The 18,247-nt window shown below is 35.7% G+C and overlaps 1 protein-coding gene across 2 annotated transcripts; it reads left to right on the top strand.

Annotated features, from left to right (window-relative positions):
- Nucleotides 1-828: 828 nt before the first annotated feature.
- LOC113171523 (macrophage mannose receptor 1-like) lies at nucleotides 829-15,995 on the top strand. 2 transcript variants are annotated; one of them, XM_026373935.2, is made up of 33 exons: nucleotides 829-995; nucleotides 1,093-1,449; nucleotides 1,594-1,764; nucleotides 1,968-2,123; nucleotides 2,866-2,976; nucleotides 3,383-3,520; nucleotides 3,630-3,809; nucleotides 4,518-4,672; nucleotides 5,247-5,360; nucleotides 5,894-6,009; nucleotides 6,172-6,320; nucleotides 6,411-6,610; nucleotides 7,087-7,217; nucleotides 7,289-7,361; nucleotides 7,475-7,628; nucleotides 8,163-8,201; nucleotides 8,319-8,482; nucleotides 8,573-8,634; nucleotides 9,091-9,191; nucleotides 9,312-9,454; nucleotides 9,646-9,751; nucleotides 10,696-10,823; nucleotides 10,984-11,016; nucleotides 11,130-11,165; nucleotides 11,711-11,746; nucleotides 11,836-11,941; nucleotides 12,658-12,890; nucleotides 13,048-13,210; nucleotides 13,379-13,543; nucleotides 13,642-13,758; nucleotides 14,698-14,856; nucleotides 14,950-14,976; nucleotides 15,068-15,995. In XM_026373935.2, exons 1-33 carry the CDS (start codon nucleotides 932-934, stop codon nucleotides 15,328-15,330), a joined length of 4,350 nt encoding a protein of 1,449 aa, XP_026229720.1. In that variant the 5' UTR covers nucleotides 829-931; the 3' UTR covers nucleotides 15,331-15,995. The 2 variants fall into 2 exon arrangements, with proteins under 2 accessions (XP_026229720.1, XP_026229722.1); XM_026373937.2 differs by lacking the exon at nucleotides 11,711-11,746.
- The last annotated feature ends 2,252 nt before the right edge of the window (nucleotides 15,996-18,247 follow it).

Here is an 18,247-nt window from a genome sequence, read left to right as displayed (position 1 = left end):
TGGGCTTGTTTACCTAGACTATCTGACTTCAGTTTGGAAAAAACATTTTTACCACATTGCCACAAATAGGCAATTTCTGCTGAGAAAATTTCGACACCAGAGAAAGTATCTGATTAAACAATAAATGCCTATGAAAACTTTACTGATTTTGGGAAAAAAATTTAACCAGAAAAAAAACAACAACTCTTGAACACTGGGGACTTTCTGACAAGAAAGATGTGAAAACACACAGTCAGCATTATTATAGCTTCCTTGCTGTGATTATTGCACAATACTTTCCTCAGTGAGGCTTAAATTGCCAAGAATTTCCAACGGCCAAGTGCGATCTTCCTTTGCATCTGTGTGAAACATACTCAACTCATCAACTTCCCTCAGCTTCTCTACATGTATATCACTACAAAATTTGCTGTAGATTTATGAATACAGAAATATTTTCAGGAATACTTTTGTAGATGTTTAAAATCTAATATCTCTATCCAATATCTGGTGGATACCTTAATTACAACCAATGGGGAAAAAATAAACTGAGATCTTTTGCTTTAGTTCATGTGTGGTATCTGCGTAAACTGCCTGTTAATTGAAAGGTCACTTACTGCAGCATGATACCAGCACTTCCTGTTTTCCACGCTGTCTGTTTATTATGCAATAGCATACATCCATATATTAATGTGCATGTTGTTCACATGCAATAGATATTACAATAAAACATCGTGATGCAGGTTCCAGTAAATAATTATTTTGCTCCTCCTTGTTCATCTGCAGTGAAAAGTAAAAAAAAAAAAATCGGAAACAAGACAAATAAAAAGTCATGACGGTGTGACCAGACAGGATGTGACCATAGTATTTAGATTGACTTTCAGCAATCGCTCACACGGCTCCTAGATCCTCTTTGAGATATGCATAGATAAAGTATTCTGCTTTCATATTAACAATGAAGATAACTAGTACAACTCTCCTGCTCCTCATTCAGACATTACTTTGTTTGGCTTCAGATGGTACAGTATTTCGACTTTTCATTTTAACCTTAATTTTTTTTTTTTAATATTCAGATTAAAGCTGGAGACAGTATTTACAGTATTCTTTTCCTTACAGAGTCACCATTTCAACTAACTAACAAAGCTACTGGCTTTTGTTTGGTTAAAAAAGATAATCACTGTAATGACATACTTTGGACAACTGGTGACCGCCTTCTGGTACAACAGAAGAATAAGTGCCTAGGAGTGCAAGGAAAAAGTGTGGGGAGCGAAATAAGTCTATATGATTGTGATGAAACCAATGAACTTCAAAAGTGGGAATGCAAGAATGAAACGCTGCTTGCTCTCAAAGGCCAAGAGCTTTACATTGAGCTCACTGCCGATAACACAGCGGTTCTCTCAAAAACAGTAGGACCCAACAACCATCTTACAATTTCAGGGACATCCAGTGGTGCTTGCACAAGAACATACAGAGGTAAGGTAATGCTGAATATATGTCATATTGAATAGTCATAATTTTAATTATTACATTGTCATTAAAAATTTTAGAAAAGGCATCATGTTTTCCTATAAAATGTTGGCTACAGGCACAAAGGGTTTTGCTATTATTGCCTTTTAGAGCTGTTTACCACTGGTGGAAATGCTGCTGGACTGCCCTGCATGTTTCCCTTCTTGTACAAAGACCAGTGGTATTCAAACTGCACTACATTTGATTCGTCAGAAAAGCGTCTTTGGTGTGCAGTTGAAACGAAATTTCAAAACGAACGCTGGGGCTACTGCCCAACTACTTGTGAGTACTGGTCTTGAATTACCTAAGTGAGTAATGGAGACTTTCAGGTGCTGCACTTAGTCTTCACAGTTCCTACAAGGACAGTTTGATTCAGAACCTGTGACCACTGTAAATTTAAATGCACAACTTTAGGTTACAGGAAGAAAGTCTTATACTGTGTAGCAAACATTAACATGTCTATATTTTGCATTTTCATTTAACAGCCAGAGATGAATGGAATAAACACCCAATAACAGGAACATATTACCAGCTCAACACACAGTCAGCTGTGACTTGGTCCCAGGCTGAAGTCAGCTGCAAACAGCAGGGTGCCTCCCTGCTCAGTATTACTGATCCTCATGAGCAGGCTTACATCATAGGTAAGGCATATAGGACTTTTTAATACAATTATTTGACAACTTTCACACAAAATATAATCAACTAATTGATAACATATTATTGTGAATTAACCAGCTGCAGTACATAAGGTGGTTAAAATCAGCCCCGACTTTACCAGCTGCAAGTGTTCTTTATAAATGAATGCATCAGCAATTATAATGTAGTGACATACTTTATTCTAAAATAGATAATATTGTTCTACAATAATATGTAAGTTTTTAATGCAGGGCTTTCACTTTGCAACATTTCAGTATCTGAAATGCTTTCAGGCGTTAGAGTTGGCTAGTTGGTGTTACACAGCAGTCTCTCTCTCAACAAGATTCTCTTCAAGAACACAGTTACTAGATGTTAGTATCTGATTGGATGCTCCCAGCAGATAATGCATTGCGCGCGCACACACACACACACACACACACACACACACACACACACACACACACACACACACACACAGAGGGACAAAGGCAGATCCTAGAGCGCAAAGAGAAGTAAAAAGAATCTCACTACTGTTTTACTCATTCTGATATGCTCCACAAAATACCGTCTTGTATTTATAAGATAACTTTTTATTATCAATAACAATGATTTTTTAATGATATTCGTTTTTTAAAGGCATGGTTTTACAAATCTGAATCTGTGTATATGTGTAAATGTATACTGTTCAGGGACTAGTGATATAGGGAAATTATTCTTTGTGATTTTTGTTCTCCATGACCTGAAAAGCACTACTAGCAAATGGGGGTAATAAGCTCTGGACTGGGCTAATTGTGGATCCAGACCATGGCTGGAAGTGGACTAATGGGAGGCCCTACCGTTATATGAAATGGGATTCAGGTAGGTTTCTCCTTCTCTTGCTTGTGTTTCTATACCGACATCTTAAAAATGTATATTTATATTATTTCCTTATAACAAATTTGTGCAAGAAAAGAATTTCACTGTATATTTGTAACAGTACAAGGAAGTGTTCAGATAGCCATCCCAATACATTTAGCCTACAAAATATCAAATTTTGTTTAAAAATCTCTATTATTCCCAAGTTTTTACAATGGTTTAAAATGTTCTTTTTATTATGTTATTTAACATTGTAAAAACCAATCTGTTTCAGTATAAAGGCAAATATTAAGTTAACAAGTTGTGTGAAAATCTCTTTAACAATAACTTAAGTGTAATCTGAGAACTGGTATGAGCTCTTTGCAAAACCAGTATTGATACTTTAAGTGTAACAATTGTTTTGTTTTAGGACATCCACTACCTAATCCAGGATACAACTGTGCAATTCTTGATCCTGCTGTACAGTACTCCTGGCAAAGCTCACTATGCAGCAAGAAACTAGGCTACATCTGCTACAGTAAAGGTGCAGAAGAAACTCCTACACAAGGTAAAGCTAAGTAGCTGCCTTACCCTATCCTAGACACTTTGTTTAACTACTGCGTAACTACAGTGTAAATCAACTTAAACCTACAATATTTTGTTCTTTTCATGATCAGCTGTTGAGACAAGCTTTTGTTCAAGACCCTGGATTCCTTACAATGGCCACTGCTTCCACATTAATCGTACTCAGAAAACATGGTCCGAAGCTCAGAGACAGTGCCGTAGTGAAGGAGGGGACCTTGTCAGCATCCGCAATGTGGAAGACCAAAGCTTTATCATCTCTCAACTTGGATATGGTATGTCAGAAAATATAAAGGCTTAAACCAGAGAGCCTCCCTTAAAGTCCTAAAGTCTTTCTGTAGTAGTCTGTACTGTCCCTGTCCACTAAACATGCAGTGATTATAACCTAGTAACACTAATCCCAAAATGATTATAGCAGAGTGTAATCATAAACATGCTTGTATTATTTATGTGCAAAAGGTTCCTTACACTGACATACATTGCAACATTGATGTGAATCAGTGTTTAGTTTTACAGGCTTTTTTGCACATAAACAAACTGCCAACTGCTAACTAGCCATTAACATCTATTCTAGTGAGTCTTCAACAGAGTTTATTACTTGACTGTTAGTAAGGAGACACACAGGAAAGGAGGGTATGACATGCAGCATGGGACACTACATACGTGCTGTAACCAATTAGATACCAAGGCACCCCAGGCATTTTATTAGGTCTATCAAAAGAACCCCACATTTTTGACAATACATTTTTCACGACAAAGACACATTTTCAACATGCCAGGGAGTCAGACCTGTACAGTGTAACACATTAACACATTCTACACAAAGAGATGAATTTATGCTTTGTCACAAATAGTGATAAACTTGGGAGCTCCAAAAGACAGCCTTTAGAATATGTGACAATGTGCAGATGTCTAATAGTAACATAAAAGGTTATGAGCAAACAGTCCATGTATAGATAAAATTAATTTGTCCATTTTTGTAGCTTCCACTGATGAGCTTTGGATTGGACTAAATGACAAGAAGACAGAGGGGCTGTTTGACTGGAGTGACAGCTCTACTGTCAGCTTTACTAGCTGGGAGTATGGCAAACCAGGAGTCGGCACTGACGTAAAGGACTGTATTCTCATCAGGGGAGAGGTAAAGGCAATGACAATGGTATAGGTCAAACAACATACACCAGGGCTTCTACTATTTTGTGACATTTTGTAACCATTGTGAAATAAAGTTTAACAAAAGTTTAAAACTAGGCACATCAGGGCAACGTGGAAATATGTCCCCTTTTTGTTTTTGTTTAAAACACTAGGAGGGGGCAAGTGAGCACTGTGCAGTGAAAGTTAATCTGTGAAAAAATAATTAGAAGACCTAAGATCCAGAATTGCCCATTTTCATGTAGCTAAAAAAAAGGCTTCCAGAGTTCCAGAGTAATCTCTAATAGTTTGACACAATTTGGTACAGTGACTACTCTCCATAGAAGTGATGGTAATATCAAGGTACAACGCAAAGAAATGTTTTTATCAGCTCAGAAATACTGTGCTTGTTGAAATTTGAGACTTTGGTGAAGATAAGCTCACATTTCATGAACAATTTATGCACAAAACCGCTTACTTTTTCTTCCAACTGTACTTTCTATAGTGCGTATGTGTCTGCAATATAATATACATTTGTTGTAAGACTGAAATGTTTGAAATTTCATATACATTATTTATTGCAGAATGGAAACTGGGCTGATGATACGTGTGAGGGAAAACATGGATTTATTTGTATGAAGATGAGTGCCTTAAAACCCACTGGAGAAGAAGTAGAGCAGGATGAAGGCTGCAAAACAGTATGTTAATATTATTTATTCTCATCTACTATCACAGAGCAAACTAACTCCCAAAACAAACAAAAAAAATTATTACTTGTTTAAGCATCTCTAACCCTGTGCTACTACAACCCAAATTTATCAAGTTAGTTGCACTGTTTTTTAGTTTTAAACAGTTTATACAATTACATATAGTTTTGTTGAAATATAACGTTAATGCAGGTGATTTTATCAACAAAGTTCACATTGTTTCTGCTTCAATTTGCCTAGCATTAATTATGAGCTATTAGTCAACGTTACAGAATATTTCTGTAATTGCTGATTAAACCAACACCAACTGTTTTTGATATTACATTAGTGTGAAGGTAAAAGTAAGTGGACTGTGTTGCTTACAGTCCATTCACTAACAAATCTATCCCTGCAGATACAGTATATTATGAAAAATATTCTGCTCTTTTAACCCTTCTAACCCCCCTCAATTAGAAATTGACTGTTGGAAATTATAAAAATCCTCTCATAGTCTCTTTCTGTCGTTTTGTTTTCCAACAATTCAGGGCTGGAGGAGACATGGCTCATACTGCTACTTCATAGGGAGAGAAACCAAAACCTTTGATGATGCTAAAGATGCCTGCAAGAGTTCAGGTTCTTACTTAGCTGATGTTTCAACTGGGTAAACTATTTATTTTTATTCCACATGTTCTGCATGTGCTATATTTTATATTATATGAATATTAATACTATGAAATTTAAATATTGGTGGAAAATTAATATAAGTTTTTTATAATGTACGACACTTGAAAATCTGTGATCCTAGTCTTGCAAATATTTCTAGGGTGGATAATGCATTCCTTGTCAGCTTGGTGGGCATGAGATCAGAGAAATATTTCTGGCTTGGTCTCTCAAACCAGAAAAAAATTGATGAGTTTGTGTGGACCAACACAGACTCAGTCAGGTTTACTCACTGGAATGCTGAGATGCCAGGTATGGAGAAATCAAAACCACCTTCTGTTAACTGCTGTGGAGAGTGGCTTCACTACTCACGTTTCAACATTTTTCTCTCAACAACTTAAGGCCGCCAACAGGGCTGTGTTGCCATAAAGACTGGAATTTATGCTGGCCTCTGGGATGTGCTGCCCTGCACCAATAAGGAGAAATACATTTGCAAGCACGTCGCAGACGGGGCAACTCCAACCTCAGCCCCACCCACTATTAACCCTCCGAAGTGTGCAGAAGGCTGGACTAAGTTGGTATCGAGAAACTACTGCTTTATGGTAAATCATCACAACCACATATAATAAAATAAAAAAAAATAAATCAACAGTTTTGAAAATGAGGTTTTCCGAGGTTTAAAGTATTAACTTACACTCTGTGACAATCTGTATTCCAAAATTCCAAACAGCATTAATATAAGTGATTGTAATGGTTTCACGTTTTTCCTCACTCATACAAAAATGTAAATAACTTCCCAAAAAATGTATATGGTGAGTCCTGTGTTTTATTATAACATATTCTTCTTCATCATCTGGTTTCTGCTATTAGGTCTAAACAACATATTGAAACATTTTTGTTTTACAACACTTTGTACAACATTCATCTCATAGGGATTTATAGGTGAGGAAAGCTGAGACTCAAAGCGCTACTACTTGGGGGTTTAGTGTCTTGTCCAAGGACAATGACAAGTAGCATCAGAGCTTGGCATGCATTGCGAGGACCAAACCATGACAAACCCCTTTGTCCTGCAATCCAGGTGTTTTCAAGAAATTCTCAAAAAAAGAGGACCTGGTTTGAGGCCAGAGATTTCTGCATGGCCATTGGAGGAGACCTGCTGAGTATCCACAGTCCTGCCGATCAACAGTTACTAAGATACAATCCTCATAGGTATGACCTCGAAAATAACAACGTTTTCTAAATATCTAAAAACAGGTTTTCAAATAGTTTGTCTTTTATAGATACGAAACAGTTTGGATTGGACTTAGTGCCCCTGACCCAGCTGCCGGTTATGTATGGAGTGATAAATCCCCAGTGAGTTTTCTACAGTTTTCTATAGTTTTCTACTTTAACAGTATTTTATATTTTAGACTAAATAAAACTGTCTATAAAATCACTTTTTTTGTTATTGTTTGCATTTGTTACAGTTGCATTTCCAACACTGGCAGAGTGACGAGCCAAACAATAAAAATAAAGTTGAATCTTGTGCTGAACTCCAAATAAGCAGAGTCGATAGCAGTGGCTCTTGGAACGATGTGCACTGTGAGACATACCGTGGATGGATTTGCCAAATTCATGCTGGTAAAATTAGCAATTTAATCAGTTTTGTCTTTTCTATCAATTAAAAGGAAACATTTCTAAATCTCTACTTGTATTCTACTGACATTTCTTTGCTTTTTTCCAGCTCAACAGTTTAGAAATTATCTTATTCTGACTTTATTCTGGCACACAAATGAAGGCTGTCTTACCATATTTGTTATAGACAGACTCTTAATTCCTTTCCTATGGAATTAAACAAGTAATTTATTAATGAAAACTCCAAATAAACTATGTCAAGTCAGGCAGTATATGAACATGAGGGATGCTAACCAACCAAATTAAACAAAAAACTTCTAACCAACCAAACCAAAAGAAAGAGAGAGAGACCATCTTGGATGCCAACCAGGTTGTATAGGCTCCAAGCAGTTGAGAGCAATCTCTCAATGAGGTAGGAGTGGTCATGGAATAAAGAAGGGTCTGACATAAAGTGAGAAACACATATACTATAATATGCGCTAGGGCCATTACAACGGTGGGCCATCAGTTTTGAATTAATTCATTATCTTCTGTCTGCAGGAGTGACTCCAAATCCAGCCCCAGACCCAGTCACACCTTGTAAGTTGGATGTGCCAGAAAACATCAGTAATGTACTTTCAGCTCAAACTTGATTTACTATCACATGGCTTAAATTTGATGGCGAACATATATTATCTATTTCTAACATGCTTTCAGACTACAACAGGACCTCAGATGGGTGGCTGGAGTGGAATGGGACTCAGTATTATATTGGCAGTAGGTCTATGGCCATGGAGGACGCTCGTCACTTCTGCCAACAGAGGCATGGTGACTTAGTAACCATCAACAGTGAAGCTGAAAGTATTTTCTTATGGAAACAGGTAATCTGAAACATTTATAAAACATTTCTGGATCTCAGAACATATATAAGTATAAGTACTATTTTACCATATTCTTCTATGTGTGCTTAGATATCCCAATCATATGGGTCTTACTGGATTGGCCTGACCGTAGATCTTGATGCAACATATGGGTAAGTATGAATTAAGTAACGAATCCTGAATTGCATTAAAAATAAAATATATACAAATTATGTCACATATTGCTGATACTGTTTACTGAAAATTTAAAAGCTGCATAATGCAAGGTTGGCGTAATACCATTGGTTATGTCAGAGTAATTTGTGCATCACGCCAACACACTAGTATTATTTTCATTGAATAATAAAAATCGCCTCACAGTCTAGCCAACCGACATACTTAAGTCAATCACTCTAGTTTTCAGTTCCTGTTAAAGGGAACTGGTTGCTCAGCTTAATTCTTCATATGCTCAAAATTTGGCTGACTCACCTTGATGCAGGACTGAGTTCATTTGTCAAACTATTTTGTAGTGCAACCATTTCTAAACAATAAAAATAATACAAATAAAATCATGAGTGTGCAAATAGTGCGCAAAGTGCAAAGCACTGATTTTAATGTGCTCCAACAAGGTGGATGGATGGTTCCCCAGTTGTATTTCAAAGATGGGATGAAAATCAACCTAATTTTCTGAACAATGATGAGAACTGTGCTGTCATGACTGCTTCCATGGGTGAGTAACTTAAAAGAATCCTCAATGGTAAGCTTTTACATAATGAATTTAGTAAGGAATTTATTGGATCTTTAATTTTAAATACAGAAATACATTTCACATTTTGGATTGATTTTTTAGGGTTTTGGCATGATTATAATTGTGGCTATGAGCACAATTTCATTTGCAAACGTAGTGGCTCACCACCTGACAACACTACTGTAGCACCAACAGTGGTTCCAAAAGGCAGCTGCCCACTGACTTGGAAAAAATTTAACTCAAAGGTGAGAGGTCACTTTACTCTTTCTAATTACTGTATTTGTTTGAAGGGGTGGGAATAAAATGGAGTGTACATTTCAGTGCCAAGAATCAAATGGGTGTGATAAAACCAGCTTTTAGTCTATTATTTGTTGACACTAAAAAAGGGTTCATCTAATACACAAAGTTAATTTCAAAAGTCATTGTTCCCCTATAGTGTTACAGCATCATCACAAGTCCGAAGGAGACATGGGAAAGGGCGAGGGCACAGTGCAAAGCAAAGGGAGGAAATCTGGCCTCAATTCTCTCAAGACATGAGCAAGGTTTGTTTTATGGTCTTCATTTTTTTAAGCGAGAAAATTTCAAACCTCTATATACTTGGGAAGACTGCAAATCAGGGAAAATTTAGATATGACTGTATATACAGTAGTTGGCCGGTCAGACGGAGACAGAGACTGTTTTAATCACAGAAAGAAAATTTCCAATGATTTCAGTAATATAGAGAACCATACACTCATATTTAGAAGATAATAGGAATAATACAAGGAAAATAAAATGCACATCTAAACAGAAACCGAACAGAAATAAAATTGAACTTTAAAGTTGCACACAGTTGTCAAATCTGCAGAACAAATCAGGAGTAATCTTAGTAATCTTAGTATGATATTTTTTGTCTTTCCAACCAGCCTTTCTTGTCTTTCTCCCCCACTGTCTGAATAAAGTCATTGTTAAGGATGATGGCTGTTGGTAGGAGTGACTTCCTATACCTTTCTTTATCATAGAGGAGCTGGAGAAGTCTGACTTCTTTGACTTAAGCAAGTCACTGTGGGTGTCAAACCAAAATATTATTACATTTCTGTCCATATTGGGATAGGAGCTGTGCTTCATTAGAGTTTCAGACTTGACAGTGTGCTCTAATTACTAATTATGCAGCAAACTGATTGCAGCTGTACACAGATTTACAGCTGTTAAAACAAACTCAAAATAACTCATTAATGGTGATTTATTATTATGGCAGCTGTCAGTACATAAATTGATACTTGCATGTAAAGTGAAATAATAGTAAAGACTGCCAAACCCCTGGTTTATGTGGTATTGATATTATATCAATAATAATCAATAATAGTAAGTGTTTCTTTTGTTGATCCACACACTAAAACATTCAAACAGACAGAGAGGCAGATCCAGAAGCAAAAAATGACACTTGAAACACGTAAACGCTAACTAAATAATGTGTTATGTTTTTTTAATCACAATACATTTTTAGTATTTCTGTCTATGGAAATGGCAAAGGCACCTACTACAGACCTGTGGATTGGTTTGCATAACATACGTGGTTACCAATTTTACTGGACAGATGGGCGACCAAACCGATACAACAACTGGGGTTCCGACGTAAGTGGATATATTGTAGTGTCTTTAAACCAGTCTCATGTTTGTGCACGAGTTATATGCTGTACTTCTAAAATAGTTTTGATGCACTCCTGAATAATTTCTTTTTAATTAAAAAATAATTTAGTGTAAAAAATGTGACACTGTTTTTCCACCCTTGCAGCGCCGCGATGTTGTGATACATGATCATTTTAGGGTAACAAGTTCAAACTTCACTGTATTATTATTATTATTATTATTATTATTAGTAGTAGTAGTAGTAGTAGTAGTATTAATAATAATATTTTTTATTATGATTTTTCCTTTCAGTATCACCACCATTTACACAGCATTTATGAAGATGAGGTAAAACCTTTTTCATCATTTGACTGTAATTTGAAGTTACACTGTGTATTACCCTGGGGTAAAAACACAATGCTTAAAACAAATTAAGGGAACAGGCAAATCAGACATCACTGACCCGCCATGTTGTTTTTATAGCCCTTTGCAGCTTTGTTGGCGTAACAGCCGGTCTTCCTGGTATCTTTAGACTGTGCTGGGAGACACAGTAAACATTCTTGCAAGTGCACATATGGTTGTGAAATATAACATAGAATGACTGTACTCTCTTCTCAAACTGAAACAGCTGCAAGACTGTGTAGTGGTAAAGTTGCCACAAGGGCGGCTGGGATTCAAATCTCTTCTGTGGTCCCAGTCTTACACCTCCATACGCTCAACCTGGTGGCACTTAAATATTAAGTGTTCCCTATTTCTTTTTTTTTAGCAGTAAACATTACTCTTCTATGATTATTTGGGATTTTGCCTCCAGCACATAAAAACTTACATCTTCATTGTGAAGTTTTTGCTTAAGCATTCATCTCAACTTCTGACATCCTGCTTATTCATTGTAGCTGCACCACTCCATCTTTGAGTCATTATATGAAGAGGTAATGTTAATGTGCTATTCAACGTCATTCAGCTGTGTAATGTTAAAAATAAAATTAGTATAATAGTATATTCTTTTTCTGTTTTTCAGGAGAAGGGGTGTGCTGTGATGAATACTGAGCCTAAAATTGGCATTGGGAAATGGATAGCAAAGTCATGCAATGACACCAATGGGTATATCTGTCTTCAAAATCTTGGTGAGATATTTGCAGGCTAGAATGATTTTGTAGACAGTGATTAGTATAGTATTGTAGATCTGTATTAGTTAAAAACAGAAAGTGTCAGCATAAAAACTTTCTTAATTTAGTAGTGTCATGCTCCCAATAGCATCTATATTCTAATGTTTGTATGTAAGCCAGGACTGAAGTAATGATTTCATTGCAGTGCTTATAAACTGTATTTATACCCTTCTAGATGTTTTCTACCTTCCATTTTCAAACAACATTGAATCATGGTTGATCTAATTTGGCTTTTATGACAAAACTTTACAAAAAAATACACCATCTTTAAATTAACTAACCTAAATCACCACTGTTGTAGCTAGTTGGTTGCATTCATCACATAATTAGTTAATAGGAGATCACCTGAGTGCACACAACATATTTTCTTTATAAATAAATTAATGTTTTTCTTTAGTCAAGACAAAGTCAAAGTGGAGCATTTCATTTTCAGCAAGTCTGAAATCTCAAGTGAAGTCATGTGACTTCCACGTCTTTGTAACGTAAGCATTTACTATAAACATGCATGAGAGCAAGTACTGCACTGTGTTTTATCTTTGAAAACTGGGAAACTTGATAGTGTAATTTTTTTTACAGGCCATTAGAAAAGAATAGTAGCATTTATACAAATGGGCCCCTCACCTTAAGCTCAACATAAAAACTAAATTTTTAAAATTTCTTTCTTTCTTAAACAGGGCCATCTGCCCCGGAATCCCCTAAACCAACAATTGCTTCTGATTATGTCACAATATTTAATGACTCTATCAAGGCTTTTACTCTACAAATGAACTGGGACGCAGCAAGAAAACACTGTGAAAATAATGGTGCCAACTTGGCTAGCATTCGAAATGAGTGGTCACAATTGTATCTTGAACTGATTGCTTTGAAACGTCAAACCCCTCTTTGGATTGGACTGAACAAAAATCAGGTACTGGACACAAAGAAACTTAAACAGCTTTGACAACTTTTATAAAGTAAAGAGTATATAAAGTATTAGTAAATTATTACAAAGTTCTTGGAAACAATGATGTATACAATGGTGTATAACTGATGCTAAATCCAGTTTGATACATTTTTGCTTCCAGACTGGTGGATATTTCAGATATACTGATGGCTGGCCTTTAAGAAAAACTAATTGGGGTACATTGGAACCAGGTACACAACCTTGTGTATATGTGGATGTGGATGGAAAGTGGAAGACGGCTAACTGCAGGGAGAACAAAACAATTGTTTGCATGAAGTCTACAGGTAAGGCTCATGTCAATTAATACATTTAGGTGCGTCCTACATTTTATTAGATCGAAAAACACCATGTTGTTCCCTATTTGTATGACTATTTTAATATTATCCCAAATTACACTTCAGTACACTGGATCTGAAAATGTGTGTGAAAACATTGTTCACTTTCATTCACAGAGGTTGCACCAACAGAATCAAGCAATTACCCAGGAATTTGTCCTGACGACCCAGATACACCAAGATACAGACGGCAGACGTGGCTACCATTTAAGGGAAACTGTTATCTTTTTCTTACAGATAGGATTACATGGCCACATGCATCTACTAGCTGTGTGCAACATGGTAAGGATCTGTGGATGGTTGTTTTGAATGTTTCAGCTGTGTTTAATTAATCACGATGTGTTAATAAAAGGCCTATTGTTATCTGTTTGTTTGTGAAGGTGCAACTCTTGTCAGTATTGAAGATCCCTCTGAGCAAAGTTTCATTGAAATCAATTTGAAAACATATCAAGACAGTCATTCCTTTTTCTGGATCGGCTTGTATAAAACGCACAAAGGTATTGTCACACCGAACACTGACTTTCTTAAAAAAAATGTTCAGCTACACGTTAAAAAGGGAAATAATCTTTTTAAATCAGAAACCATTTTAAAGTTACAATTACTAATATTTTAGACATTTTCTATAAAATTAAGTAAAAATGGGATAACAAGTAATGGCTGTCAGATTTGTTTTTGCCTGCGAGCCACCTTGCAAAACTTATGAAAACAGCCAAGCACAGGGTACTATTTTAAATGAACAAGTCATGAAAACCTATGTTGCAGCCGTCAGACCCTCAGAAAGAGGACAGGAGGGGTCAAGGAGCAACATTATGTACTTTTATAAGAGGGGCGGTGTTGTCTTACAGGGGCAAAAGATATTTGGTCCTGAGTATGTTTTGGTTCTCAAAAGGCCACCTGATATTAGTTATAGGGCCCTTAAAAAGAAGGACTAGTTAAGACTTAGAGGTCCAACAGCATGTTTTAGTATTTAACAGGAGCTTGTTCTGGTTTTCTGACCACAACATTGCTTTCATCAATCTAATTTATGTTTGCAACACCATTTTGTAACAATTCTGAAACTGAAACCAAAACTACAATACAAACATTCACAACAATGTATTGACGTTTCCGAATATTTAAATAAACATGTTTAAAGTTAGGGCAAAGCTGTATATTTTGTGAATACTAGAAATTACCTCAACTTTTTTTGTCTTCCAACCTTGTCATGTAACTGGTCCTACCGTCTAAGTTAGCTAGGTTTTTTTCTACCATTTTTTGGAGACTCTTTACACCCCCTGTTATTTATTGTTATCCATTACCTCCAACTCTGGAGCTGCAATAGCAGGAAACAACACTGAGTGAAAAATTGAATTAATTGTTAATCTGGTACCAAAAAAATAAAAAATAAAAAAATAATCATGCAGAGAAATAAAATTGTGAATTTGTCTTTTTCCTAGGCTTGTGGCAATGGTTGGATAAAACAGTCATGGGCTACAATAACTGGGACGCAGATCAACGTTATAGCAGTGATTATGGAGCGATTCGAGTTTCAGATGGGACTTGGAAGACAGGTCATCGGTGGCAAGACAGTGCATATATCTGCAAAACACCCAAGGGTGAGACTATCATATTTATTAGGACCAACAGCTATGATATGTGCCAAAATAGCTTTTGAAAAGGTAACTTGACCATTTTTGTCTTATTTCTAGTACTACCCATCAAATCACCAACAACTGGTAAGTAACATATCTTTCTCAATTTCATTTGACTCATAATTATAACTCAGTTCTTTCAATTAATCATCACCTATGTGTTGAATCTGTACAGAGAAACCTAAGGCCGAAATTCAAGTCCGCATCCACACAGTTTTGGTAGCTGTGCTGGTCATTATTGCAATTGTGATTGCGGGAATCATCATCTTCATTCTCTTCAAGAGGTCTGGCCGACGCCTACCTATCCCTGAAAAGTTTACTGCTTTTGACAACCCACTCTTCTTCAGCAATGATCGGGCCCAGTCTGGTCTTGTGGACACTGAAAAACTTGTAGCAAATGCAGCAGCAGAGAACTCTGGGTCTGTTATAATTGTGTAATGTAAATACCAGCAGAGGGTTGCCATATGATTGTATGATCAATAATTTAATTTTCTTTACAAAATGAGCTTCAGTGCATCTGGCATAAATTGGTCTTAAACAGTAAGCTGTAGTCCTATTTGACATAAAAAATATCCACTTGTAATGCAGTAATTTTGTATTTGTTTATTTTATAACAGCTAAGGATTATATTTAGATATATTGATATACATGGCAGCACAGTAATCTACACAAATGGACTGAAGGCATATATCAACACAACATTTCCTCATCTTTTAAGATGTGTGTATTTGAGGGGTTCCAAAACCTTGATCTTGAGAAACAAAACTCTGCTTGTTTCCCTACTATCCTTGCCCTACCCACTGCTGATTACCGGGATCAGGTATGTTAAGTCAGTCAGAAGCTTAAGGATCAGGGTTTGAAAACCCCTGGTATAAATTACATTTATTCTTTTAAAAGAGCTAGGTGAGTTAAAACAATTGTATGAGAACTAGCAAACCACTGCCCTAGAAAATCTCAAAAAGTGTACTACTTTATGGATGTGATTATCTTTGCATAGTTTCAACAATAAATGTTTTAGATTAATTTTTTCTTGTTTATATTTTCAGTCCAACAGTTATCGAGCAAGTGGCTGCTGCATAAAATAAACATGAAATGCAAAACAATACATGTTTTTCTCCTTTTATTTATAAGAAAGAAAAGCATGAAAACAAAAGGAGAAGAGAAACCTTATTTAATTTGTTTGAGAGAAGGAGTTGCGTTAGTATTTCAGGACCTCACTGTGAATCTGAGAGAAAGCGTGCTGGTGAGACGTGTTCAGTTTGAACCATGTCCACATTCACTACATACATACATACACAAACACACATGCAGCTGCGTCACAGTTCATTTAAAACCAACAGTAAAATTCCAAGATATGAACATTAAAACTACATCTTCTCCATATTAAATTAACAACTAAAACGCTCACCTTGAATTCTTTGAACAGATCTGGATGATTGTCTTTGAGATGTTTAGCTTGAGAGGTTTATGGTATTTACTTCTTTCGTTCACTTCTCAGTTCATCTTTTGATATGTTTTCTGTTCTACTGAATAAAATATGGGTTTATGGGATTTGCAAATAATGTAATTCTGTTTTTAATGCTAATTACATAACTTTTTTTGAGCAAAGCCCTATACAGGTAAAACATATTTTGAAGAAGGAAGGCGATCACTGCATTTTGCAAAAAACAGTACAGACATGTTGCAGATGTATATTTGTACCTTATTAAATATTTTATTCTTTCCTTCCTATCCTGTTTTTTGCCTTTAAAATTGGTTTGTTTTGCTACTAAGACTAAGAGTAAAGGGTAAAATTCTTAACTGATGAAACTCAATTAGTGTTTTGAATGTTTTTTTTTATTTATTTAAAAGACAATGCATAATTGCTAAATTACATTTATAAAGTAATTCTCTCCTTGGATTAGTACACCAAATAAACCTAACCTTATGTTAGGGACACATGTTGAACACATCTAGACTCAACTAGCACACAGGGTTTCACAAACACAATGTCTTTAAATCAGTAACTCAGCTGAATTGATAGCCTAGATACAAATATATAAATAATATATTTCTAATTATTTGTAAAAAGCCTGCACTGTTTTCTGCACAGGAGCTTCACAATCATCCATAACATCGACAATAAAACACATAGACAGAAAACTAACCTGCGGGCCTCTGCACACAGAATCGATAAATGTTGAGCGGATATTTCTTTTCTTCGTGGAGATGAAATCATACAACTCAACAATCCCAGGACACTTGTTGCCTTGTTGTTGTTTTGGTCGCTGACAAAATTTCCCATCACTGCTATTAGCTAATTAGCCAGCTAATGTTAGCAACACCGGAAAACAAGCTAGCTAACTAACGCTAACGCGTTTCCACAACCAGCAACAGACGTTGATAAAGGTGCACTACCATTTTTGTCCACACAGACAGGATAACGTTAACAGTAGTTCGTCCCAGGGGGCGCTGTTTCACCCATTTCAAGCAAACTAATGGAAAAACAGGGAAAATTATTTTATTATATTTATTATTATTTTTATAAAAATCACAGTAATGGTAATTTATTTGATAATTGTGAAGTCTGATTCAACGTAGTTCAGTGTTGCCAACTAGATTTATTTAAAGTACTTTTAATGCTTCTTCTTATTTATCGGTATCTAAAATTGATGGATTTTCATAGACAGTGCAATAATGCAATAAAGCTTTTGTGCTGGAGAATAACAAATCATTCTTAGCTGAGACCATGATGGATAGTTTATATGATCCTGCATGTTTTCTATCTAAACCTAAATCAAAAGAAGGCCACATCAAGTTGTGAATGTTTAGAGGGCATATATATATATATATATATATATATATATATATATAGATGCCACCTGTAAGTGAGGTGGCATCTTCAAATAATACGTCACTTAGCACATTCTTTGTTTAACATTTTAATGATTTGCAACAATAGAATCTATATTTGACAAAATTAATTTATGAATGCTGTACAAAACAAAAAATAACCAAAACAAATTATTTTCAAATAAACACTCAACTTTGTCTCATTAACCCAAAACAATCACACACATTAGGTCAAGTTTTACCAAACTGTGCAACTGCTTCTCTAGTTCTCCTTTTATTTACCTAACAAGGCAATTATGAAGTATGTACAAATGCATAGAGCTTGTTTTCAAGCAATAGAGTTTATCACAAGATGCATAGAATATCCAGCTTATAGCACAGGTCAGTGTCACCAAAGATTATTCATGCTTCTAGACAGAGCAAATACAAGTCAATAAATATACGTCAATGGTATTTATAAAAGTAGGAATCAAATTATGACTTCCATTTATAACCATGTAGAAAAATAGTTAGATTTTCCATA

The sequence above is a fragment of the Anabas testudineus genome, chromosome 17 (genome assembly GCF_900324465.2).
Source record: "Anabas testudineus chromosome 17, fAnaTes1.2, whole genome shotgun sequence".
NCBI classification, from domain to species: Eukaryota; Metazoa; Chordata; class Actinopteri; order Anabantiformes; family Anabantidae; genus Anabas; species Anabas testudineus.
The sequence above is the reverse complement of the archived record's forward strand: the minus strand, read 5'-3'. Positions and strand labels throughout refer to the sequence as shown.

Bases quoted from the DNA above. Each gene is read 5' to 3' on its own strand.
- LOC113171523 (XM_026373935.2), top strand. From the start codon at position 932: ATGAAGATAACTAGTACAACTCTCCTGCTCCTCATTCAGACATTACTT. The intron at 7,218-7,288 runs GTATGACCTCGA...TGTCTTTTATAG, and splicing joins CTAAGATACAATCCTCATAG to ATACGAAACAGTTTGGATTG. The intron at 13,759-14,697 runs GTATTGTCACAC...TCTTTTTCCTAG, and splicing joins CTTGTATAAAACGCACAAAG to GCTTGTGGCAATGGTTGGAT.